The 25,533-nt window shown below is 42.2% G+C and overlaps 1 protein-coding gene across 1 annotated transcript; it reads right to left on the bottom strand.

Moving 5' to 3' along the window:
- Positions 1–229: 229 nt before the first annotated feature.
- Positions 230–22,661, bottom strand: MTHFD2L (methylenetetrahydrofolate dehydrogenase (NADP+ dependent) 2 like). Its single transcript, XM_063131916.1, has 8 exons — positions 22,652–22,661; positions 18,400–18,579; positions 17,938–18,060; positions 15,149–15,301; positions 11,450–11,557; positions 9,302–9,394; positions 2,623–2,748; positions 230–420 (listed from the first exon to the last, which is right to left on the bottom strand). The coding sequence occupies exons 2-8, from the start codon at positions 18,551–18,553 to the stop codon at positions 308–310; spliced, it is 870 nt and encodes a 289-aa protein (XP_062987986.1). The 5' UTR covers positions 18,554–18,579; positions 22,652–22,661; the 3' UTR covers positions 230–307.
- Between the last annotated feature and the right edge of the window lie 2,872 nt (positions 22,662–25,533).

Genomic DNA, 25,533 nt, shown 5'->3' with positions numbered 1-25,533 from the left:
ATAAATGTAATAAATAAATAAATAGATAAATAAACTCCCATTGATACGGGATGTTTTGCAAAAAACAGCATAACTCAAATTTGGACCAAGTATTTAGACAAGGATTATGCATAGAAATGTCATCAATCCATGCATGAAATCAGTAGCTGGACACTCTACAGCGTAAGTAATACATTTTTGTAACAGTTTGCAAACAAAACTATTGTCAATATTCTGACATAAGTAAAGAAAATGTAGAAATAAATATATTTGTAATAAAAATAAATGTTTATGTATCCATAAATAGAATGGCTCGAATTTGTAAATTTTAGTGAATAAACTTCGTAGCAGCAGTGAATGTGTTCTTCAAGAGCATGGCAACGGTCATTGGTCCTACCCCTCCTGGCACAGGGGTGATAAAGCCAGCTTTCTTCTTTACCTCTGACATTTAAAAAAAAAAAAAAGTAAGTGAGAGAAAGCGCGTGTAAAACCTAGTTTTAAAAAATGCTGGTAATCAATCAAACCCAACCCACAAACACAGGGTGAACAACAATACTTACAAATGCTTTTCAGATTATTGGTAGAAAATGTAAAACCCAATAAAAGTAATGAAGAAACTCAATCGGTTTCTGATCCCAGGATTTTAGAGCTGGCTGATTTTTATTGGGTTAATGTTTTTATACATAAGGCAAAGAATAATGTTACACAATCAATTAAGTACTAGTCTGATCCAGTGGCCAATATGTCAGATGAAAAACAAGCTCATACATGTCTCAGGCACATAGGCCTTCCACGCGGAAGATATGGAAGCCTTGGGTTTACATACTTTCCCCCACTGTGTGTAGTCTGTTATGAAGACAAGTGGTTGTGCAAGCAGGCTTCCATCCATATCACTGGACATAGCCCCTGTTTTCTTTACTAGGTATAAGTAGTGGGATGGGAAGAGACAGATATGCATAAACTCAGGACTCGCTCTTGCACATGTGTACATGTTCAATTTCAGTGCCAAAGCCATGTATGAACCAGTCATGGGGACAAACTGCTGCAAATTAATTACAGAGCCTATGCCAAATTATATTCTCGCAGCCTCAAGTTGCTCACTCCAGTCCTAAAAGTAAAGTAATGTTTATTCTAGGGCTGTGCATGCCCTGCCTGAACCGCTTCAGGTCGCGATCCGGACCCCCCTGACCCACTCTGGAACCGGATCCGGAGCAAGATCCGGAGGTCCAGATTGACATTCAGACGCCATTTCGCTGCCTCTTCCCCACTTACCTGCCTCTGCAGCGGACGGCAGAGACAGGTAAGTGGGACAAAATGGTGCCCAAATAAGCCCCCCTCCCCCCCTTACCTGGCTCCACCATTCGCTGCCACACGGACTGCAGTGGTGGTGGACGGTAGAGCCAGGTAAGCCCCATCCCCCCCACTTGGCTCCGCCGCCGCCACATGGACCGCAGTGGTGGCGGATGGCAGAGCCAGGTAAGCCCCCCTCCCCCACTTACCTGGCTCCGCCACAGCGGTCCGTGTGGCAGCTTCGACTGCCACCAACGCCTAAGGCCGGAAATAGGCCACGGCGGAGCCAGGTAATTCCCCCTCCCCTGGCTCTGAAGCTTCGGAACGATCCGAATCGATTCGGACCGTTCCAAACCGCTTCGGGTCAATCCGGACATCCGTTTCACTCTGGAACCTGGTTTAGGATGTCCAGATCGGCCCACTCCGCTTCGGATTTGGGGATCCAAAATGGAGTGGAGCACACCCCTAGTTTATTCTATAAGAAATGTAGATATTGAGGTATGCTTATCTTGAAAACACAACTTCTGAATAAGCCAAAGTGAAAAGAACTTGTTGTGGTGGGGAGAGGCCAGGGCAATAAAAAGGCTGACACTGTGGCCTTCAGCAGGTGGCACCAGGATCCCTGGGATAGATAGTGTATATATATTTTAGTAAGGGATGGAGTATAACATAATATTTATGTAAGTCTTCAGTCTGTTTCCAACATCCTCTTTTTACTGTCTGAGTAAAGTAATAAAGTATAAAATTCCCTACTGTGCAAAGTAATAAAATGTTAAATGAAAAGAACATTTTAGCCATTATCATCTCTTAATCATCATACATGAATGTGCAGCATCTTCCGGCCATCCTCAAACAAGCACCCTAATCAGTTCCAACATTGTTATGTACATAAGCAAAGCTCTTCGTAACAGCACAAGGGCAGATATGGGCAGCTGCCATAACCATTGTTATGGCTTAGCACCTGAATGTGGACTTGTGTTCGATGCCGCTGGACTCTTCCACACACACAAGCCCATTTCTGTCAAAGTTTCTGGATGTCTCAGAAAATGTTTGGAACTGTTACTGATGAAATTGACCCAATAGCCCAGGGGGAAAATACAATAATGTGACAAACTATGCCAGTAAAAAAAAAGGGGGGGTTAATGCTGACGCTCTACAAATCGGAATACAACGTGGGCTGCCTCCTGCTCAGTACCACTTTTGGAGTTGGGAAATCAACAACCTGTGAAATTTTCAGAGAAGACGGTGCAAGTCTTTTAAGACAAGGGATAAATAATCAACAAATTCCCTCTGACTCAAAAGCAATTGGAAGAGGTTGATTTAGCAGCTCTATGAGCAAGGCATTTGGCTTACCTTCAAAGTCCACATCCCCCACTAATTTGACCTTCCCTGTAAGAGGATCATGGATGTGGTTGATACCAACATCAATCACTGTTGCCCCTGTTTTGATCATATCAGAAGTAATCAGCTTTGGGATACCTGTAACCAAAAATCCAATTAGGCTTCAGAAATCCAGAGACAAAATGTGCTCTACCAACTGTAAAACTAGGAATACTTTTTTTAAAAGCTTGATATATACATTTATCATTGATTCTGTGTTTCTTGTTGCACTGTGCATGGCTGGAACAAGATTATATCCTGAAATAATCAACCCGGAGGCATGGGAAATGCAAGGCACAATATCTTTCTTTGAGAAGTTGATGGCCATAGCTAGACCTAAGGTTTATCCCTGGATCATCCAGGGATAAAACCTGTTCATCTAGGTGACACCCAGGGGATCCAGTGCTCAAGCAGGGGTGAACCCTGGATGATCCCAGGATAAACCGTAGGTCTAGCTGTGGCCCATAACTCTCCTGAAGAGTATCAGTCCAATACTCTGACAAGGGGGAGCATCCTACCTTTGACTTCAGGGTAGGGACTGAAGCCTGGATTGGCTCCCCAAGGAATATTTGAAAAAGGGGAGCCACTCCTAATAAGTCCCTCTTGGTTCCCTGGGTACCTCATGCCAAGAGTCCCTCCGCTGGCCATCTTCTCCCCTCTTCCTTTCCTGCTTCTCTAGCACAGCCCCTTATCCATCAGGAGGTCCTTTCCTCTCCGTTGCTTCTTCCTTCCATCTCCTGATCTTCACCTTCCCAGTTTACCCCACAGCCAGCCTGTTAAGGCAACCTGCCACCTTTCAAGTCAACCCATGACTTTTCACCATCCATGTCTGACAGCATGTACAGACACTGGAAAGTGGCGCCAACCCCGAGTGGACATTTCCACAGCCACAACTAGGGTGGTGGTGGCTCCAGTTCCTGGTGCCAAAGCGCCTGAGTACGTGCATCCACACTGGCTCGGATTCAACTCTGGTGATTTTTGCCTCCTGTTTTCACCTCCCTTCACTACTGTCAAAACGTAGATTGGAAGCTTCTCAGGGAAAGAACCTATCTTTCATAGAATCATAGAATTGCACAGTTGGAAGGGGCCTATAAGGCCATCGAGTCCAACCCCCTGCTCAATGCAGGAATCCACCCTAAAGCATCCCTGACAGAGGGTTGTCCACCTGCCTCTAGTGTGGGAGAGCCCACAACCTCCCTAGGTAACGGATTCCATTGTCGTACTGCTCTAATAGTCAGGAAGTTTTTCCTGATGTCCAGCTGGAATCTGGCTTCCTTTAACTTGAGCCCGTTATTCCGTGTCCTGCACTCTGGGAGGATCGAGAAGAGATCCTGGCCCTCCTCTGTGTGACAACCTTTTAAGTATTTGAAAATCTTTGTTTTTCTCGTTTCTCTGTAAAATCCCCTCTACGTTGAGAGCAGAAGCCAGGATTCAAAGAACCATGAAACTGCTCCTGTGAACTCAAGGGGGCCTTACGCCTGCTTTTCTTAAATAGCAGCCTTCTGTTGAAATTGAAATTCCAGAAGGAGTTTGTGATGCGGCAGGGGAATCAGCTACTCAAACAAAAATAATCATGTGTCCCACTTGGCAAACATAACCCCCCTGTCTGAGCCAAGCAGCTCTTTGAATCCTGGACTGCAATAATAAACGTGCTCTCATGAGGCTAGAGCCTTGGTTCCTCTGGTGACTGTCTTGCTTCAATCCAGTCTTCTTTCTATGCCAGGTTCTCTGCAATTTAAGTATTTTGTTGTTGCTGCTACCCTGCTATCCTAGTTGGATAATATAAGACATATAGCCCATAACACAACTGTACTTTGTCCCATTTCTGCATTATGGTTATTATTATTACTATTACATCCAACCCTTTTTTCCTCTTGCAAGGGACCCAAGGCGACTAACATAGTCCTCCTCTTTCCTCTTTTATCCTCACAACAACCCTGTGAAGTAGGTTAGCCCAAAGTCACCCAGTGAGCTTCATGGCAGAGTGGGGAGTAGAACCTGGATCTCCTGTGTCCCGTTTCAACACACTAAGCACAACACCACACTGACTCTTTTATTGTTGTTTTATGATCTTTTCTTAATTGTATCCTGCTTTGGAAATCAACAGCATAAATAAATAAATATTTGTGGCATCAAATTTACACTGCTGCAAAAAGAAAGCAACCTTGCAGCACACACTCCAGTACTGCAGGAATTGCTTCTATAAACCTTCCCAGTTTAGCAATCTAGAACTGCAGAAAAATGCTGCACACTCAAACCAGCGCACCCATTATCTGCACATGGAATGCCACCCTATCAATCCCTCGCAGCAGATAAGACCACTGTCACTAAGCAAACATAGAGATTAGGCATGATAAGTGAAGCTGGATGAAACTGAAACTGGACAAGGCAGAAGTTATGCTGGTTAAGACCGGTGGGGTGGGGTGGGGTGGAAGGGAATCTATGGAGTTACCAAGGCATGCTGTGCATTCATCATAATTTAGAAGGATCTCTTACACAAACTGAACAATTACAGAAAAGCATCCTTAAATACTGACCCTTTTCAGATGACACACTAAGCCATGCTGGTTAACCATTTTTGGGCTAACTATGAAGGCATAGTGCGTTATGTGTAAGGCATTTCCCCTAACCTTGGTTGCTATATAACCTGCAAGTGCCACAGCCTCAACATGGCCATCAGCCTCAGACAGGAAATGGCTGCCCAGGGCCATGCATGCCACAAGGGACACTGGGATGTAGAACACATCAGTCCGAGATCAGCAGAGAGGTCATTAGGATGTGGTTAGGCAAACCACACAAAGGACTGTGGTTCCATGGTCCTGTGGCAGCAGCAATAGGTGTAGTTACCATAACCATGTTCCCCGAAGTGTCATCTGAACAGGGGCAGTGTGTTTTATCAGCTGTTTTTGGGTTGGAACACCGTATTCCATCCTGGATCAGGACCATGCCAAAGGGACTGATGTGAAGTCCACCACTTTCAGCTCACCATCTCCATGTCCAGGTCTTGCTCTCAGATGGACTTCCTAAAAGATCCACTCAGTTGCCGCTAGTGCGTGTCCCAGGGGCAAATGTTTAAATCTTGAAAAGTGAGTTGCTGTCAGCTAAGGAAGTGGAGGGTGGAATGTTTGAAGGAACACCAAAGGGAAGGGGAAAATCTGTGTCATTCTGTATCATTTGAGATGGGGCCCGGGGAAGGAAGCTGCTGTTCAATGCCAGTCTAATTGGTGGTGGTGATGGGGGAATTATTGTTTGAAGAAAAACAAAAGGGTAGCAGCAAAGGAAAAGAAAGGGTTGAGAGTGGCAACACTATCCATTCTGCCAGATATAATGAAGCTCACCAAAGGCATCACATTAAGGTGAGTTAAATATTACAGTTTTCTTACATAACAGAAACGCAATGGGCAATGGCACTTATGGCTTTTTCTCTTCTTTTTACAGGTTAGAGGATCAACCCCCTTTTGGCATACAGACCCTGCCACGTTACCCAACATCAAATGAGGCCTTCGACCCCAAAAACGGTTTGCCCATATGGGAAGTGCTGAATAGCGTTTCTGGTATTCAGAAGGCCAGGCCTTCCCTGATCTCTCCCCCATGAGAATTGGAATAACCATGAAAAAGGGAGAAATGCAAAATGAAATACTCTATGCAAATAAGATGCATCATACAATTTCTTTTTAACTGGCATACTTTGTATATACAGGGCTCAGAATTCTGCTTTACTCCACAGAAAACAGAGCCTAGTTTGTCCTCACCAACTTGGACCCTCTTAATTAATTTATTTATTACATTTTTATACCGCCCAACAGCCGAAGCTCTCTGGGCAGTTCACAAAAATTAAAAACCATGAAGAGCATAAAAACAACCAACAAATTTAAAACACAAATACAAAATACAATATAAAAAGCACAACCAGATAGTAATGCAGATAACTCTCTCTATTGTTTTAATTCCTTAATTCACGTACAAGATCAGACAGAGGTGTTCCGTGGTCTGAATCTGTAAGGCTTAGAGCAGCCTTCCTCAACCTGGGGCACTCCAGATGTGTTGGACTGTATCTCCCAGAATGCCCCAGCCTGGGAGTTGTAGTCCAACACATCTAGAGCGCCCCAGGTTGAGGAAGGCTGGCTTAGAACATCAGTAGACATTCATCACTGAGGGCAGAGTCTCTCCACTTTCCCTCCTTTGGTCCACCAAGATCTCCTAGTACAAAAATAACCTTTGTACAGGAGACTAAACTATTTGTAAAATGACCCCCTGCAAGTTCTACAAGGCCCACACATCACATTGGCTCTGGGCATTCTTCTTTCACCATCAGAAGCAATATAAAACACGATAAACTAGTGCATGGGAATTTGGTTCCCCTCACCAAAAGTGGAGAAAATGAAACACACACTGGGTGCTCATGAATGGATTGCAGGCTTGTTCGTATTCCACTATGTTGACAGAACAGATTATTATTCATTGAATGCCATCTGTAAGTCCTAAGGGGCTGTATTCATCTGTAAGTCCTAAGGGGCTTATAACCTATCTTTCAACTTGGAGGAGACAACAGAAGCAGGGGAGAGAAATGGAGACAGGGCAAAATACACAGCTTTGCAGGAAAGCCCCGTGGTGACTACGAATTGGTGGCTGATGCAACACTGATTCACAGCCATCGTGGGGACACATAGGCAAATGCCTCGAAGATGAAAACTACGGAGTCAACTGAGCAGGCAGAAACAGCAGGAGGGACAATGCTTTGGAAAAAACCGCTGGATCATGGACGGGCGGTCCCAGAACAGAAAGCAGAACCCGCGGAGGTGGACTGTGTGCAGTCGAAAGTGATATGGCGATGATCAAACAGGCAATTCCACAGCAAACTGGCTAAAGACAAAGCAGTTCTTTGGCAAGACAAGGTCAAGGAAGTGCCCATAAGCAATGTGAGGGGAAGCTGAAGACTGAAAGAGCGAGAGCGGCGACATAGCTGGGTCAGAGGCACAGCAACAAGAAGGCTGAAATCACCAGGAATTAATGTGGGCGGGTGGGTGACAGATAAGAGGAAGGGAAGCTAGGCATCAGATCTGCAGTGAAAGTTAAGAGCGAAGCAGTGGGAGATACAGAAACAATAATGTGGAGATAGAAAAGGAGCCACAAATGACAGAACAAATGTCAAAAAGTAGTAAGGCGTGGGATGAAGGAAGGTGGTCAGGCATTGGAACTGCCAGAATTTCAAAGGAGGAGAAGGATACCACCACCTTTAGGGTGTGTTACGCAGAAGAATCAGATGCCTCTGAAGGAGAGGGCAGCAACAGGACAGTGTCAGAGAAGGGACATAATACTTAGTAAACACTGGTATTTGCAGTTTTAACAGCCCTATAATTATATTTGCATACCAAAAATTCTGCAAATACGCAGGGGTAATTAAGGCAACTAGCAGGTTTGAGGGTGACCTTTTTCACAGACAGCTTGGATTGTCTGGGCTACTATGAACTACTGTGGGTTATTTTTAAGAGGCTCTTTTCCCCCCGCACAAGTAATCAAAAACTAAATCTCTGCAGAAATGATGCAATTAGCTGCATGATAAAATGTAGAATTTTACAAAAGAAAAAAACACACCCGAAAGTTTAGTTCAACAATGCAACTGTAAACCTGGCTGTTATTTGGCTTCCTCTAGTGTAGGAATAATACACAACTCCTTCCTCAAATTAGCCTATCTTACTAAAATGGTGAGGGGGAGCACACAAGGTCCAAACTTTCCATCTCCTTTGAGAGAAATCCTCAAACATGTAATAAAATCAAAGTGCCCCTAACATGCACAAATGAAAAACCCAACTGAAGTAAAATACATAATATTTCGTGGGACTTAAAACTCTGTGGTTAAGCCAATACCATTTCTTTTCTCAAAGAAATTGATGGAGATGATGACAAGGTTCACTTATTATTATTATTATTATTATTATTATTATTATTATTATTATTTATTTATTTATATAGCACCATCAATGTACATGGTGCTGTACAGAGTAAAACAGTAAATAGCAAGACCCTGCCGCATAGGCTTACAATCTAATAAAATCATAGTAAAACAATAAGGAGGGGAAGAGAATGCAAACAGGTACAGGGAAGGGTAAGCAGGCACAGGGTAGGGAAAAACTAACAGTAGAAAGTAACAGTAGAAGTCTGCACAACATCAAGTTTTAAAAGCTTTAGGAAAAAGAAAAGTTTTTAGCTGAGCTTTAAAAGCTGCGGTTGAACTTGTAGTTCTCAAATGTTCTGGAACATTATAATAGGAGCACTTATAATAGATGTAGACATAAGAAAAAGAAAGGAGTCCCAGAACATGTCAATTTTTGGGGAAACAGTTATTCTCACAAGTTGCAACTTAAAGAGAAATAATCACAGGGACTAAAAAACCAAAAGAAGAAGAAAGGAAATCTGAGGGGAAGGTAAATGGAGACTGCAGCCTTGGAGAAACTCCCAGCCCACAATCATTTTAGGCAAGTTAAAAAAATATTGACCAAGTTTGCATATCAGCACCTCCCTTACAGTCTGTACTTAATGCAATTTTCTCTTTGCCCTAGTGCAGTATTTTGCTTTCACAACAATGAAGTGAATTTCAAATCTACCATGTTTGAATGTTACTGTATTTTAAAACACTGACAGTGCTACATACCTGCAGCAACTATTACAATATCAGCAAGCTGTGTATGGATCTTCAGCTGATCTTTTGGTGTATATCTGTGAGTAATTGTCACTGTAGCATCACCTGTCACAAATACATTAGTCATAATTAATACTCATTCAAAAACTGCAATGCAGCAGTAAATAAATTATCTTCCTAGTGCTGACCCACTGTAAACTTTACAGTACTTTCTTTAATTTGCATCCCCCCCCTCCCGAAGCACCAGGCCTATACATTTTTATTTTCAGCAGCCATTTTATTTTCAACAGTTTGGAAATTCTGCTGTGCAAGGTCCACTGAAATTTAAAAACTTTCTGATTTCTTTTCCACACAAACATAGGCCCTTTCTACACTTAAGGGTTATCCCAGGAAAATGGAGGGTTCATCCCTGCCTGCTCCCGGGATCCCCTGTGTGGCATTTGGTTGCACAGAACGATTCCATGATGATCCCGGGATATAGGGCTGGTGTAGACATGCCCATCGTCTAAATGTAGTCTAAATATGTAAAGATGCCGTGTATCCACTTTAAAACCAAAAACTGAAATTTGAAAACACTATTGTTATCAATCCATCAGTTGCTCTAGGCAGGATCTACTCTACTGCTTTAAAGTGCTTTGTAACAGTTTTGACAGATGTTGGGGCCCAGGACACACTCCATATAGAGTTGTCAAAACTGTTATAAAGTGCTTTAAAGCAGTAGTGTAGATCCAGCCCTAGTCATCCCACTGAAATCTAGGAAACTATTGAGAAATGATTGAGTTTTGGCTGAAGCAAAGGTTTTTCTCTCTCTTAGATACTTGCGGAAGTTCAGTAAGCATATGTGTCTGCCCTTTCACATTTATAATTCAAAATATATAACTGTCTAGAACAGCAGCCTCCCAGCTTTCTCAGATCTAATAAGCCCCACCTGGACCCCCAGCCTGCAACATGGGACTCAGTGGTGGTCACAACCCACTGCTGCAGACCAAAGGTCTATGGCAGGGATAGACAACCTGTACCAGATCTACACCAAGCAGGATATGACACTTTGAAAACTGTTTATGGAGTGCGTCCTGGACCTCAACAGTTGTCACTACTGTTATAAACCATTTTAAAGCAGTAGTGTAGATCCTGCACTGGAGTCTTTCAGATGTTTTGGACCACAGCTCCTATCATGGGAGCTGTAGTCCAAAATATCTGAAGAGAACCAGGTTGCTATTCCTGGTCTATGAGATCATTAATGTTAGAATGAGTTTGGCCCTGACTGGTTAATAGAAAATGACAAAATGCTGAATATATGGCATTTAGCAAAGAGCTACAAGACACAGGACAGATATGTTAACTGAATTGCAAGTAACATAATCTTAGTGTAAGCATTAGAGACAAGCAGCAAAATAAAATTAATGAGCAAAACATATTCAGATAAGAATATGAAAAAATAGGCTCCTTTCGTATCATTCTGGCCTCACCTCCACTTTGTAATGTATAAAAGAAATATAAATCAGTTATTAAGTTTGGAAAACTGAAGAAATATAAGGAAACATAAACTGGTTATTAAGTTAGGAAAACGGAAGAAATATCTGGATCGTGTCTGAATAACAGCATACCTAATGCCCACTTAATTCTGTAAAAACAGCTGACATTTGTCATAAAATACAGACATGAAAAGAGTACAAAACAGCAAGATGGGCTACATGTCTAGGGCCTGATCTACACCAAGCAGGATATAACACTTTAAAACATTATGAAAACGGTATCAGTAATGTGTCCTGGGCCTGAACAGTTGTCATAACCATTATAAACCGTTATAAGCAGTAGTGTAGATCCTGCCTAGGACAGGAGTTGGCAACTTGTGGCCCTCCAAATATACTGGCCTACAACTTGATTACTCATCTTTGGTTATGCTGGCTGGGTCTGTTGTGAACTGTAAGCCAAAACATCTGCCCTAAGAGATATCAGAGTAAACCAGTCTTTTGCAAAGTAGATAGCAGGAAAATATCAGGGATTCAGATTGCTATCCAACTACTTGAGTATCATGATGGGACCTACTCCATGTTTCAATGCAAGTGGTAAATGAACTACTTTGTCTTGCTTTGGTCCCTTCCCTTCTCTCTGTGTTGAGAGTTTCATCACAATAAATCAGAGCGTTCTTCAATGTACCTCCAGGCCTTTCATGTCTTCCATCAGTATGCAAAAGCATTGAAATAGGCATTCCAACGTTCTTCGATCTTCCAGCTACAACAACATTCCTTCCAAACGTTTGTATTCCTTATAGAATGAGTAAAAATAACCAAAATAATATCCTATATTGTTCATCATGCATGCAAAACGAAAGGCTTTTGATTTTTCAGTTTTGAAAAAGTTTGATCAAGTTATTATACATAATTTCCCTTACGGAAATATCTGGAAACTATGACACGTCATGGTTAGGCTCTTGAATTCCTCTCTATGAATTGACTAACACTACTACAGTACAGCAAAGATACTTCAACGTAAGTAAGCAAGTGGACATGTTGGGCAAGAAAAACCCCACCTTCACTTAACCCACCTTCACTTATATGGTGATGGGATCTGAGAAAGCAGTGACTGACCAAATAAGATATTTTGGGGGGTGTGGGGGCCTATTCAATGGAAATGACAACTCAATGTGTGGCTACTGTGGAAAGGTAAATTTCATGTTAGGCAATTAGAAAAGGAATCAAAAATAAAACTGCCAATATCTTACTGCTCTGACCACCACATCTAAAAAAGGATATTGTAGAGATGGAAAAAGTGCAGAAATGAGAAGTAAAATGATCAAGGGGCTGGACCAATTCCCCTATAAAGAATCATTACAACAGCTGGGACTGTTTAGCTTAGAAAAATGGAAAGCACGTGAAGACTTGACTGAGGTGTACAAAATTATGCATGTTATGGCAAAAGAAGATAGGGAGAATTTTTTCTCCTTCTCCCATAATATAAGAACCCGGGCACATCCCATGAAGCTGATTGGTGGGAGATTCAGGACAGATACAAGGAAGTACTTCTTCATGCAGCACATAGTTAAACTATGGAATTCACTACCACAAGGTGTAGTGAAGGCCACCAATTTGGATGGCTTTAAAAGGGGACTGGAGAAATTCATGGAGCAAAAGAAGATAGGGAGAATTTTTTCTCCTTCTCCCATAATATAAGAACCCGGGCACATCCCATGAAGCTGATTGGTGGGAGATTCAGGACAGATACAAGGAAGTACTTCTTCATGCAGCACATAGTTAAACTATGGAATTCACTACCACAAGGTGTAGTGAAGGCCACCAATTTGGATGGCTTTAAAAGGGGACTGGAGAAATTCATGGAGCAAAAGAAGATAGGGAGAATTTTTTCTCCTTCTCCCATAATATAAGAACCCGGGCACATCCCATGAAGCTGATTGGTGGGAGATTCAGGACAGATACAAGGAAGTACTTCTTCATGCAGCACATAGTTAAACTATGGAATTCACTACCACAAGGTGTAGTGAAGGCCACCAATTTGGATGGCTTTAAAAGGGGACTGGAGAAATTCATGGAGGATAAGGCTACTGGCAGCTACTAGTTCTGATGGCTATATGTTGTGGAACACAAACAAGAGGGTTCTACCGTATGCATGTCCTACTTGTGGCTTCCCACAAGCAGCTGGTGTGAACAGAATGCTGGAATAGATGGACCCTTGGTCTGATCCAGCATGGCTCTTCTTATGTTATGGCATGAGCTTTTAAAAGCTCACAAAGAAAATGACGTCCTGAAAAAACACATCTTATATCAAAGTTAGACTTTAAATCAGAGCTTATCTATGCAGCTCCAGTTCTTTATTGTAGCAACTTCTTCTAGAATTGCCACTCTTCATTCTTTCACATTTTACGGCAATCTACGTAACACTGAGCTCCATCAGATGAGCTTTTTATTGCACGCTTGTTACTGGGCACACATGGATTTTCGCAGGTCCCTCTCACAACACTGTCTGCCTCCTGTGCACCTCCCACCCCTTCCAGCCTTCTTTGTGCCACAAAAACACACCCCAGTAAGTCCAACTTATTTTCAAAGATGGAAGTTGCCGCTTCCTTCTGCTGTGTGCAAGAGAAGCAGTGAGACGAGGGACAAACGGGCAGGCGGAGAAGCAACGGTAAGCAATCATGATTTTCCCTTGCGTGATGACACTCACTGTTAACATACCATTGTTACCCTGCATTTTCACCATGCTGTTCCACTTTGTTTTGGAACTCAGAAAATCAGATGTATTTTTATTTCTGGGAAAGGACAGTAGAGCACTACATTCTCCTCATTGTCTTAGTGCTATTGTCCCATCTTTTTGGAACACTTTGTTTAAAAGGGTGTGTGATGTGCCAGAAGCTTCCTTGTCCAGTGTCATTTTATAACTAAACTAGTGAACAGACCTAACGTTGCATGGGTTGGAGTAGCCTTCAGCGAAGCCTTCAAGCAACATCATGCAGTTGTGTCCACCCCATCTGCATGAAGCCACAAAAGCTGACACCCTTAGGCATCATCTCTGGTATGGTGCACCCCTGCAGCCCACTGAGGTAGGGGTCTGTCCACTCCAGTCCTCTGGGGGGAGAGAGGAAAGGTGTGTAACTCTATCCCTTGGACTTGGACTCTCCCTGGCTTCAAACTACCATCAGCTGTAAAGCTATGCACTGTCTAGGGAAGCCTGCCATCTAGTGACTCAAGTTTATTTATTTATTGAAAACATTTGCATCCCGCTCTATATCATTAAGATCTCAGGGCAGCGTACAGATAAAAGCATACAGTATAAAACAATAAATATGCACAGTTAAAAACAAATTAAACCATGAACCAAGTTAAAACAATATATAGTTAAAAAGCAGTAAAAGCAGTTAAAACAGTTAAAACAATGTGCTATCTTAGTGAATTTAACCATCAAAGGCTTTATTAAAAAGCCATGTTTTTAATGAAATCAGTGTTGGCGCCAGTGGGGCCTCCAAGGGGAGGGCATTCCACAGTCTTGTACTGCAGGCTTCAAATACAGAGACACATTAAAATTAATTAATATATTTTAAAAAAATCAAAATCCCACCCATAGCATCCCCTTAGTACACATGCCAAGTTTCAAGTGCCTAGGTTTCATGGTCCTGGAGTCAAGCAGCCCAACACCGCCAAGGAAGGAGCTTGAAATGTTACCCTCCTTCTACAGCAGAATGAATTTCCTGGCTCCTCACTCCCAGCTTGCACATACACAGACTTTTTCTCCATAAGGCAAAGGTCCACATCATTGCACTATCCCAAGTCTGGTATCGTGAAGCACTCAGGACAAAACCTGGGAGATCCCCCCCCCCCCCTTATTTTCTTCCTATATGTTAAACCTCCTTCCAAAAATATGCTGGTGCACTAGCTAAAACTAACATTCTTAAATTTAAAAACAAATGAACAGGAAATGGTTACTTCCCCCAATTTCAGAATTTCAGAGGATGGCATCTCCCTCTCTTTGCCATGTGGATAACATGGCAGATATAACAATATATTAAGTGTCATTTGGAACAATGATGCTACAGCAGTGTTAAAGGACATTAGGGTAGAAGCACCTTTGTTTTAGAATAATCGCTACTGTTTAACAACTGATTGCTTTGCTTTTCCAGGTGCAATACTATCAAATGAGCCTAGATGGACAAACACCTTCAGTGCAACAAAATGCACTGTAATTCCAAATTTTAAAACATATTCCATTTCAGGTATGATACTAAGCTAAGTTGTTTGGAATTTTAGCATTCTAGAACCCTATAATATAAAAGATGACATCTAATTTCTCTGAAATATTTTCCACAAGGTATTAATCCTACATCAACTTCTTACATGATTTGGTTACCTGTTCTCTTTATTATTTCCCAAACAGCAGCAGCAGTGGCAGGTATAACAGACGGCTGGTCAAGACACAGTCGTCCGATATTGAAAATATGGAATCCATCCACATCCTTTTCAGGTGCGACAGTGTTGCACACAGCCCTTTCATCAACGTGATCTGAAAAACATTTTATATACTTTTTGCTATTTAGTTGTTTCAACAATACTACCAGTATGATAATCTTTACTTATCTTGCTCAGCTTACTTTGTCAATTTTTAAAGACAACGTTAAACATTTATGGAGGCTAAGATACACGCAACTGGTGTGTTAGGTTTCCATACTCAGGGTTAATGAGACAGAAATGATGAGACAGAAAAGTGGGTTTTCTTATTGTGAATTCCTGTTCTAAGGAGAGGAAGGACAGTATTTTTTATTCTCCTAGGTGGATGTTATCAAATCACAGCCCTCTGGAGTCAATGCAGAGTGATTAAGAAAGTTTCAACCCTCTGAGCTCCAGTCGTCTTAAGAAACCCCTCCTGAAGAGTGGGAAGTTCTCCAGTAGGCTGTTCAGCCAGTCTTTGCCAAGGACATTCACTCCTCTCTGCTTCTGTGAACTCCAACATGAAACTCCACATATTCAAGGATGTCGCAAACAGATCTATCAGAAGTAATCACTTAGCTCTCCGATCAACTTAAAATGTCACTGTAGAGAGATCATGCTCCCTTATGTTCACCTCCATAAGGGGGGGGGGTTCTTGCTTATGTATGCCTCCATTGTCTGTCTGGAAGAGAACAAGATCCATTCATGCAAAGTTAGAACCAACGTGATGGCCCCTAACTCCAGCCAGTTGATACTCTTCTGGGCTTCACTTCTGCTCCTAGGTATCCTGATTCAGCATATGCGTCTCAGAACCAGTGTGGCCGGGCATCCATCAAAATCGTGACCATACTGGGGGTTGAAGTGCAACCTCCAGTTTGGTCGAAATGGGGATCATCACGCCGAGCTGATTCATGACCTCTTCCTAGCATGGAAAGCATCTCTGAAAGGGCTCCTAAGGCTTGTTCTTTTTTCATCTTATTTGGCAGTTCAAAGGGCTGCCTTCATATCTTTGGTTTCAAAACACCACATCTAAGGCCTCATCAAAGAGCTCTGGAGTATCCATCACTTGTAACATAGTAATGGACCCCTACATTCTGGCTATGATATTGGAAATCCCGGCTCTGGAGTTGACAGATCTAAGGATAAGTCTGGCAATAGCACAGCATACATAGTAACTTCCTTCAAGGCATATCTTATTGCCTTGAGAATAGTCAGGCCCAAGAACATGGGTTCCACAACCTATTTGTAACTTGCTTTTGTAACCATCAAGTTGATGAACAATGCTCATAGCAATGCTACTCAAGCTTCAAACCTTCTCTTTACAGCCACTTCTATGTACTTATCACAGAGATCCATAGGCCACAGGTAAAATCCTTAAGCCACATCCACTGTAGGAGTTTAAAACTTGCCCATTATGTTGTCAGATGAGGAATTAATCTTGTTAACTATCTGCTCTGCAGGCAGACAATCCTAGGTCCGGCCATGTTATACTGCCACCATGTGGACAATACTTTTCTCTTATTCAAATCTACAAGCACGTTAATAAAAAGGGACATTGGAATATGCACGGTCATTAGGGCTGTGATCTGCTTCTCTTCGGGTCGGAGAAGCAATAGTGAGGCGGCCTGATTTGCCAATGGAAAAGGCGGAGATGAAGCGAGTCGGGGGGGGGGGGCTGCGGATCGAGGCAAAGAGGATTGCCTCAATCCGGATCTCCGGACGCAGGTAAGAGCGGGGGAGGGGGACTCATCTGGCACTGCCGCCGCAGTCCCTGCGGTAACGGCGATGGAGCCAGGTAAGTGGGCAGGGAGGAGGGAGGCTTACCTGTATCCATCGCAGGCTTCAATTGAGGCCCCGGTTGAAGCCGGAAGTGAAGGCTGAGGCCTCTTCCGGCTTCAAGCCGGGGCCTCAATTGAAGCCCACGACGGACTGCAACTTCAATTGAGTCACAGTCCGTCGCGACGGACTGCAGGTAAGGGGGCAGTTGGCCTACCTGGAAAGATCGGCCTGAAGCGGATTGGGCCCGATCCGGAAGTTCCAGATCGGGCCACGAAGCAGATCGGGGGGGGGGGGCGGTCCGTGCACAGCCCTAATGGTCATGATTACCCCCAGAAACAGTGAAATAAATCCCAAGAATACAGTCTTTCAGCTTTTTTTTTTTTTTAAGGCCAGTACTAGAAGTAGAAACAGGCCCAAATTTGTATTATAAATTTTGTTCATTCATACAAAAGTGGACCCAGACAATGTTATCTACAAAATGTCTTGCAAGATAGGTCAAAATCAAGTTATGGATCCAATGCCAGGATGTAAGGAACTGGGATATAAAACAAATTGCAAAAAATCTGGTTGCATTTAACTGAACACTGCATAAACTTTACTGAAAGCTCCTCTGTCACCACTGCAGCTGACCTAAAGGAAGCAGCCTGGAGAGATGTGTTTGCCAAATTGCCAGACAGTTTGCAAATAAAAGCACTTGCAAACTAATCTGAGCTAGCCATGTTGAGATTCAAAAACTAAGCTTTATGATACGAGATTTTTAAAAACTGAGAAAGAATATCATTGGAGAAATAAATACCAATAGGGCCAACGAAGTCTTGAAGAATTTGGTTATTTATACAGCTCTTCTTTTTCAGCAGTGTGCATACTAAGCTAACTGCACTCACAACAACCCAACTTTGTAATGTTACAATATATAAAACAGCATGCCGTTACCTGGCAGAGGTAACTGGACTAATATACCACTGACTCTCAAATCCTTGTTTAGTTTGGCAGTCAGGTCTAAAAGCTCTTCTTGAGAAATATCCTTGGACCTCAGTATTATGTCACTAGAAATGCCTAAAAAACAACAACACAATGTCTTCAGCAAAAATAATTTAGTTCTGTCTTATTCAAGTGAGACAAAACTCAAGTTGTGTAGTTCCACGTTTCAGCAGCATTTTTGTAGTTCCACATTTCTATTTAACATTGTTCAAGAGATATAGAATTGTAAAATAAATTCACACACATCAGTTATTTGTTTAAAACGTTAAGAATTAGGATAAATACCATCTTTCATTTAGCAGATTTTTTTAAAAAAACAGCATAAAATAAAATACTGCGTACATTAAAAAAATGCATTGCATCTAAAAAGCTGGCACTATACAAAAGCTATTTAGGGTTTTCAAAAAGGCATACCTACAGCTGCTGCTGCTTTTACTTTATTCTTTACGTATGTGTGACTGGCTGGGTTGTCTCCTACCAAGACAACAGTGAGATGAGGCCTCTGGTTTCCAAGGGCAAGCCAAGATTCTACATCCTTCCGGATTTCCTCAAAGACCTGTGCCGCCATCTTTGTTCCTGAGATAATAGTTGCTTCTGTACTATAAGATACAAAAGATACAAATGAAACATTAAAAGAAGCCATAATTTTAAGTCGAAACTTTTGCTGCTGAAAAAAAACCCTATGTCAATCTATTGTTTACATTAATAAATATTTGCATTGTATGAATGGCATCATCATCATTAATCATGATTTTCTTTGTTTGTATTTTTATATTGCTTTTTCAGACAATTATTATCTCACAAAGCAGCTCACATTAAAAGAGAAAGAGAGAGAGAGAGGGAGGCCCTGCCATTAGGCTCACAAAATAAAAAAGCAAAAACACAGTATGGCTATCTATATATATATATAAAACGCTTAGGTACGTTTCCATACAGGCTTCAGCTGATACAGGTTGCTAAGCAACAGTAACAGCGTGTAACGTCAGCTGATACAGGTTGCTAAGCCCCTCGCCCGACTCCTCCGGGCTTTCCAAGGTAATCCTACCCCCCTTTCTGCCTCTTCGCTCTCCCACCCCCCACGAAGGGGGCAGCGCCATGGTCCGGAGCATGAACGAGGCACAGCCGGTCCCCTTGGTGGCCGGGTGCTCGCCTGCTGTGAGCCCAGGCCCCGGCCTAATCTCATGCGAGCTGGGTGGGCAGCCCAAGGCTGACAGGAACCCCGGGGAGAGGGGGACACCTGGTCTCCTCCGCCCGACCTCCCTGCCCCCCAGGTCTGCCAGACAGCGCTGTATTGGCAGCCTCCACGCAGCCTGCGCCCCCGCGATGATATTTAATTAATAAACTTTAAGATATGCTACAATGGCGTATGTTACGCTGGGTACAGCTAGTACTCAGAAAAACAGCCCAATGTAAAATGGTACGGAGTTCAGAGGGAGAAAACGATCTTGTAAGACATTTCCAAAGCAGTTCTGCCACTTCTGTAGAACTGTCCTCTCACCTTCTTAAGGCTCTGCCTTTGTGAATACCCCAGGAAACATTTAAGACTACTTTCATAACTCAGGTGGAGGAATCCTTCTGGGCTGCCCTCTATTAGTTCAGAAATGCAGAGGAAATAATGAGGCCAGTAGAATGCAACTAGTGATCTAAACGCTTTACCCACTCCAGAAAATGATATGAACAACATCTTTCATCTTTCCATTGTAGATAATATAATCCAGAGAGAAACATGTTTTCAAAATAATATTTTACATCCAACATCTCTTATAATGCTATCCTGATTTCATAGAATCATAGAATAGCAGAGTTGGAAGGGGCGTATTACAAATAATAATATAGAATACCAACTAAGTCTCCTTGCACTGACAAACCTCAAAGATACGGTGGCATCAAGTATCTACAACAGCATTATGCTAACTACCCTGATGCCAGCACATCTCTGCAAGTGTAGGGGCCAAAAATGGATGATATCAAGGGAGGAGCAGGAGTTCGACATCCATCAGACGAGTGTTTTATTGCACGCCCATTACTGGCCACACACGGATTTTCATGGGCCCCTCTCACAACATCTTCTGCCTCCCATGCACCTCCCACCCCTTCTAGCCTTCTCTGCACGACAAAAAACCACCCCAGTAAATCCGACTAATTTTCAAAGACAGAAGTTGCTATTTTCTCCTGCTGTGTGCAGGAGAAGCAGCGCGATCAAAACAGCCCACTGAATGGGCCACGTGCACGTTATTTACTTCCTCTTTCAAAAGAGGAAGTAATGAGGAACAAACGTGCAGACGAAGAAGCGATGGTAAGCAATCTCGATTTTCCCCTATGTGATGATGCTCTTAGTCAGGACCTTAGAATCCTTCAGACCTTAGTACCAGCCCTTGCAAAACTGCCCCCCCCAAAAAGCTGGTGAAGCTATAACATTGTCATTTAACTCAGTGGAAAGCCAAAGCCTTCCCACTCATAGTCACAGTGGATCACAGGATTCCAACGAATTCTGCAGCAAAGCACAACACCCCAGCAATATATAAATCCCAAACAAGAAACACCTACCTCATATAATATAGCATGGGACTACATCACTTTGACTTTATCAAGCGAGCTTATACAGCCTGCAAGGAGGAAATTTTGGTGTTAGAACTCTGATGAAACTCACAGAAAACTAACACTTTGCACAAAAAGCAAACATCCTGCCCAATAGCAGAAACCAAAAGAGTGTGTTGCTAAGGCTTATTTTCCTCAGGATCTTTACAGGTACTTCACCTCAAAACTCCAGATACCCAGCAGAAACCTTCCCTCCATCGATCCCTCTAGGGATGCAAGCACCCACAGAGCTAAAGGGGTGGGGAAGAGATTCAATGCTATTGCTACAAATCTCCCCCTCTCCCAAAATACGTAAATTGTATTGGTTAACCACACAGTTTGCCAGCCTGCAAACAACGTCCTGGGTTCAGACAACATACTAATCCATGATTCAACAAACAACCTATGGTTCAACAACTACCCACACTCAACCACTGAGTGTGGGTTAGCATATTGCTCAAATCCAGTCAGTAAATTCCCATTCCCCAACAACAGGCAAATCAATCATTACCTGAATATAGCAGAGGCACCAGAAAGCAGTGCAGCATTGGAAGTGCAAGAACTCCTAAGAGGCAGCAATCAGATCACACTCAGGCACTATTTGTTGCATCCATGACTGTCCCCATCTCTTACTTGGCTCTTTCCAAGCAGCTGTCAACAGGTGCAGAGAAAAGGATGTTCCCCACTCTCTGCCCATGGTTTGTACTCATCATTTCTATAGGGAGGCCTCCCCACCAAATCCCTTATCTCTAGGAAAGTCCCAGGCTACTTCCAGGAACAAACTACCATCAACTTCCTGCCTGCTCATGATCTCTATATGGAGTTACAGGCCATTATTGCAGTGATACTGACTTTTTTTTCAGCAGAGTAGTATAGTAGGATGGCGAGTTCTGGAAAAGTGTAACAATATAAAATAAGTACTGGATTCGGCCTGAGTGGGTTGTGTTTCCTGAGAGGAACCAGGAAGCGGTTGAGGGCAACACCCGCTGCTTCTGGCCTGAGGCAAAGGGGAGAGCCTTGCCTGAGAGAGCTCAGTAGAACGTTTTAAATAAAACTTAGCTTTCTTTGGAAGACAGTCTGTGAGGTACAATACACCAACTTTGAAATAAGAAGCAGCATGGCTTTCTAAATGGGCAGATGTCACCCCTTGTAAAACTATTGGGATGATGGTTAAGGGTGTCAGCAAGCATGGCTTTGGATCACCTGGCTGGTAGCACTGAAAGAGCAACAGGGCGCTTCATAGCAGAGACAACCCCATACCACAAAAAATGGACTTCAGCAAGAACAAACAAATTCTGACTATAAATAATCCTGAGGAATAGGGCAACATGATTCAGGCCTAACTTCCAGATGCTTAAGGAGACCTTCAATCATCTTGCCCAGGACATGGCTCCCAAGACACAGAGGAGTCATTCAGTGCCTGCTGAGACTCACCCTCTTCCTCTACAAGATGGCTGTTAACGTCAGTTACAAAACTCTGAGTAATGTATTTCCTTTTGGGGTATCAACTGCCTGTATGACTAGTTGGTTCATTGATTAGAGGCAACATGGTGGACATGGGGCACCAATGTGCCCTGGACACGTCTCCTGGCACCCACCAAAGTACTCCCACTTAAAAAAACTAGGACTGCTTGAGAGCGAAGTGAGGGCCTCCAGCTGCAGCCATCTTCATTTCCTTCTGAGCGACATGATGGGGCTTAGGGACATTCTTAGGAAATGAACAGAAAGAGGATGTATGTGTATGCATTACCTTGGATTACTGTAACATGCTCTACATGGGACTGCCTTTAGAGAGTGTTTGGAAACTCCAGCTGGTTCAAAGAGCTGCAGCCAGATTGTTGACCGGGGCTGGTTACAGGGAGCAGACAACTCGCCTGTTAAAACAGCTCCACTAGCTTCCAGTCTGTTTCCGGGCCCAATTCAAAATGCTGGTTATGACCTATAAAGCCCTATATGGCTCAGGTCCAGGTTATTTGAAAGACCGTATTCTCCCTTATGAGCCTGCCCGTGCTTTAAGATCTTCTGGAGAAGCCCTTCTTTCAGTCCCACCATCTTCACAGGCGTGCTTGGTGGGAACATGGGAGAGGGCCTTCTTGGTGGCTGCTCCAGTGCTCTGGAACTCTCTTCCCAGGGAAGCTAGGCTGGCTCCCTCCTTGATGGGCTTTTGGAAGCAGGCTAAAACTTGTTTGTTCCAGCAGGCCTTTGGAGAGTAATTTGGTCCTCCATCTACGTTAATGACTTATAATTTTGTTGTTTATTTTAAACATGTTTTGTTTTGTTTTTACATTTCTTTTCCTATGTTTTAAAATATATGTTTTAAACTTTGTAATACTGCCCTGAGGCCCAATATTGGGCAAAAGGCGGGATACTACTACTACTAATAATAATAATAATAAGCATGTGAGAGAGACTGCTGCATCTATGGGTGGTGATCAGAGAATGAAAAAAGATGTGGAAAATGAATTTGCTAATAGAAGAGGGAGAGAGAGAAAAAGTTTGCTTTCTGAAGAACAAGTTTCTATTGGCACTGAGAACTGCGGCTTCAAAGGAGTTGTTTAGTGCATTGTGGCTCAAACCCCGTATCTGCCTTGTACACAGTTGTTTGAGCAGGTTACTTGCCCTTTGTGACTAGCTAAATTTCCATGGCACCTATTTTGTTGTGGTGCCCAGGACAGTTTTTCACATTGCCAAATGTGTCCAGAGGCCCCCAAAGTTCCCTATCCCTGGATTAGACTATTTCACAATAATATATTTATTTCTTACCCGCCTCTCCCTTTGGATCGAGGCAGGGAACAAGATTAGTACAACAAATCAACACAACTTAAACATTCTTGATTTCACATTCATCTGGGTAGGCCTACCAGAAAAGGCTAGTCTTTAAAGCTGTCTTAAATTCAGAGAGAGAGTTAATTTTACAAATCTCCTCCGGCAGGCCATTCCACAATCTGGGGGCGACAGAAGAAAAGGTCCTCTGGGTAACAGTTGTCCGCCTAGTTTTGACATAAATCATTTTCTTTGTTACTAATGTTGATGGTTTCTTCTGTTTGTTTTTTTAAAAAAGTTTTTTGCCTTCTCATAAACTGACAAAACCAAAGAGGTTCCTCACAGTTCAGGTGTTCCTTACAGTTCAGGAGCGTGCACCTCCATTTGTTACCAAAAAAAGTAAAAATTTTAAAAAGAAAAATCAATTTGTAATAATTGTTTAAATACACTGTACTTTTAATATACCAAATGTGATAATTTTATGCCAAACCAACTTGTACATGATTACATTTTTATGTTCCTAAAGTAACAAAGTGACTTTCAATCTGTAAAAAGTGCTAATATTGCATTTTTTCAAACAAATCCATTTCCCCCCTGAAAAAAACGGGGGACGGGGGACGGGACGGACCACACACCATTCCCCCCCCATGGCTTCCAAATTTCTAGAAATTGTACACCACTATCCCCAAGACTATATTTGAATATTAGCATAAAGTCAATGGATTGGATCCAGCTTAACAGTGCAATCCTATGCCAGTTACTCAGGAATAAGTTCAATTGAGTTCAATAGGGCTTATGTCCAAGTAAAAAGATATAAAATTGCATTTGAAGTTATCTACCCTGCAATTTTATACCCACTTAACCTGGGAGTAAGCCCCATTAAACTCAATGGAACTTACTTCTGAGTAGACAAGCATAGGATTGCATCATTCATTCCCACTGAAATCAATGGGACTTAAGTCATAAGTAAATTGTCCCACTGCTTATGAGATCTAATGCAATATGTTTCATTGTTAATGACATTTAAAACGAACACACTACTAAGATTTCCAGCATCATCAATTAACTTATAGCTATGGCTGTATTCTAAAGTGATGATTAGACATCTGTATTGTTATTTTGAGATAAAATTCTACTATAATATTTGGAAAAATATCAATCTATATAGAAGGGGGGGAAATCTTCTGCAAGTATCATAAGGCTAGTCTTATTTTCAAATCCTTACTAATTTTGCCTCTCGCCCTACAATCAGATGAAAATCTAACTAATTCATGAGAGGTTTCCGACTATTTCCATAATGCAAGTAATAAAACCTGAAATACAAATGAAAATTTATAGTAATTGCAAGAGTCTAAATTTGTCTAAACAAACAAAATGCAAAAATGCTGAAATAAGAAGCCACAGTTTCATTTATACTATTCTAAAATAATCAAATATGATTAAAAACAGCAAAGGCAAAAATACCTTTTAATATCTAAAGATTTTACTTAATAGCATCCTTTTGTTTCATAAAGTAAATGAGTTTAAGGGGCATATGGGGGAAACAGACAAGGCTGAATTCTGAAGATGGAATCTCTTCTCTCTGATGCTCCTAGAAGAGAAAAGAGAAACCAATAAGCAATAGGCAGACTGCCTTGTATTTTCCCCAACCATGACCCATAACTCATGTTCACAAATGGATGACCCACTTAAGCCTGGCTTTGGAAAACATAATCATTCAGAACTACACTGATATTCTATCACTACAACATACTGGTTTAAGTTACCAAATCTGCATTGCAAAATGTTACACCCAAGGTCAAGACCTCTACTCACTGTGATTCACAGCATTTTGTTTGTTTGTTTATTAATTACTTATATACCTGCCAGATGGCCTGGCAGACCGCCAGGACAGCTAACACAGGCTTCTATTCAATATGCATTTTTCAAGGGAAAGCACTGCTGGGCAAAAAGTTTTGCTACTCTCTGTCAGAAGTACTTGAACTTGCAGAAGAGCTTTCAAGTTTCTAATGGACGGGACCTGTTTGAATGTTACACTTTTAACTAATACAAAATCTACCTGCTTCACATTATTTTTTAGAACAATGACTTTATATTTACAGCAAGTATGGTATAAAAAATGCATACAGATACAAAGTTCAAAACCTACCCTTCCTATTCTTCACCCAAATAACCATATAAGCATTAATCACAATGGCCCTGTTCAGA

Source organism: Elgaria multicarinata, chromosome 1 (genome assembly GCF_023053635.1).
Source record: "Elgaria multicarinata webbii isolate HBS135686 ecotype San Diego chromosome 1, rElgMul1.1.pri, whole genome shotgun sequence".
Lineage (NCBI taxonomy): Eukaryota > Metazoa > Chordata > Lepidosauria > Squamata > Anguidae > Elgaria > Elgaria multicarinata.
The sequence above is the reverse complement of the archived record's forward strand: the minus strand, read 5'-3'. Positions and strand labels throughout refer to the sequence as shown.

Bases quoted from the DNA above. Each gene is read 5' to 3' on its own strand.
- MTHFD2L (XM_063131916.1), bottom strand. From the start codon at position 18,553: ATGGCGGCACAGGTCTTTGAGGAAATCCGGAAGGATGTAGAATCTTGG. The intron at 15,302-17,937 runs GTAACGGCATGC...AATGTTTTTCAG, and splicing joins AGTCCAGTTACCTCTGCCAG to ATCACGTTGATGAAAGGGCT. The intron at 2,749-9,301 runs GTATGTAGCACT...TTTTGGTTACAG, and splicing joins TATTGTAATAGTTGCTGCAG to GTATCCCAAAGCTGATTACT.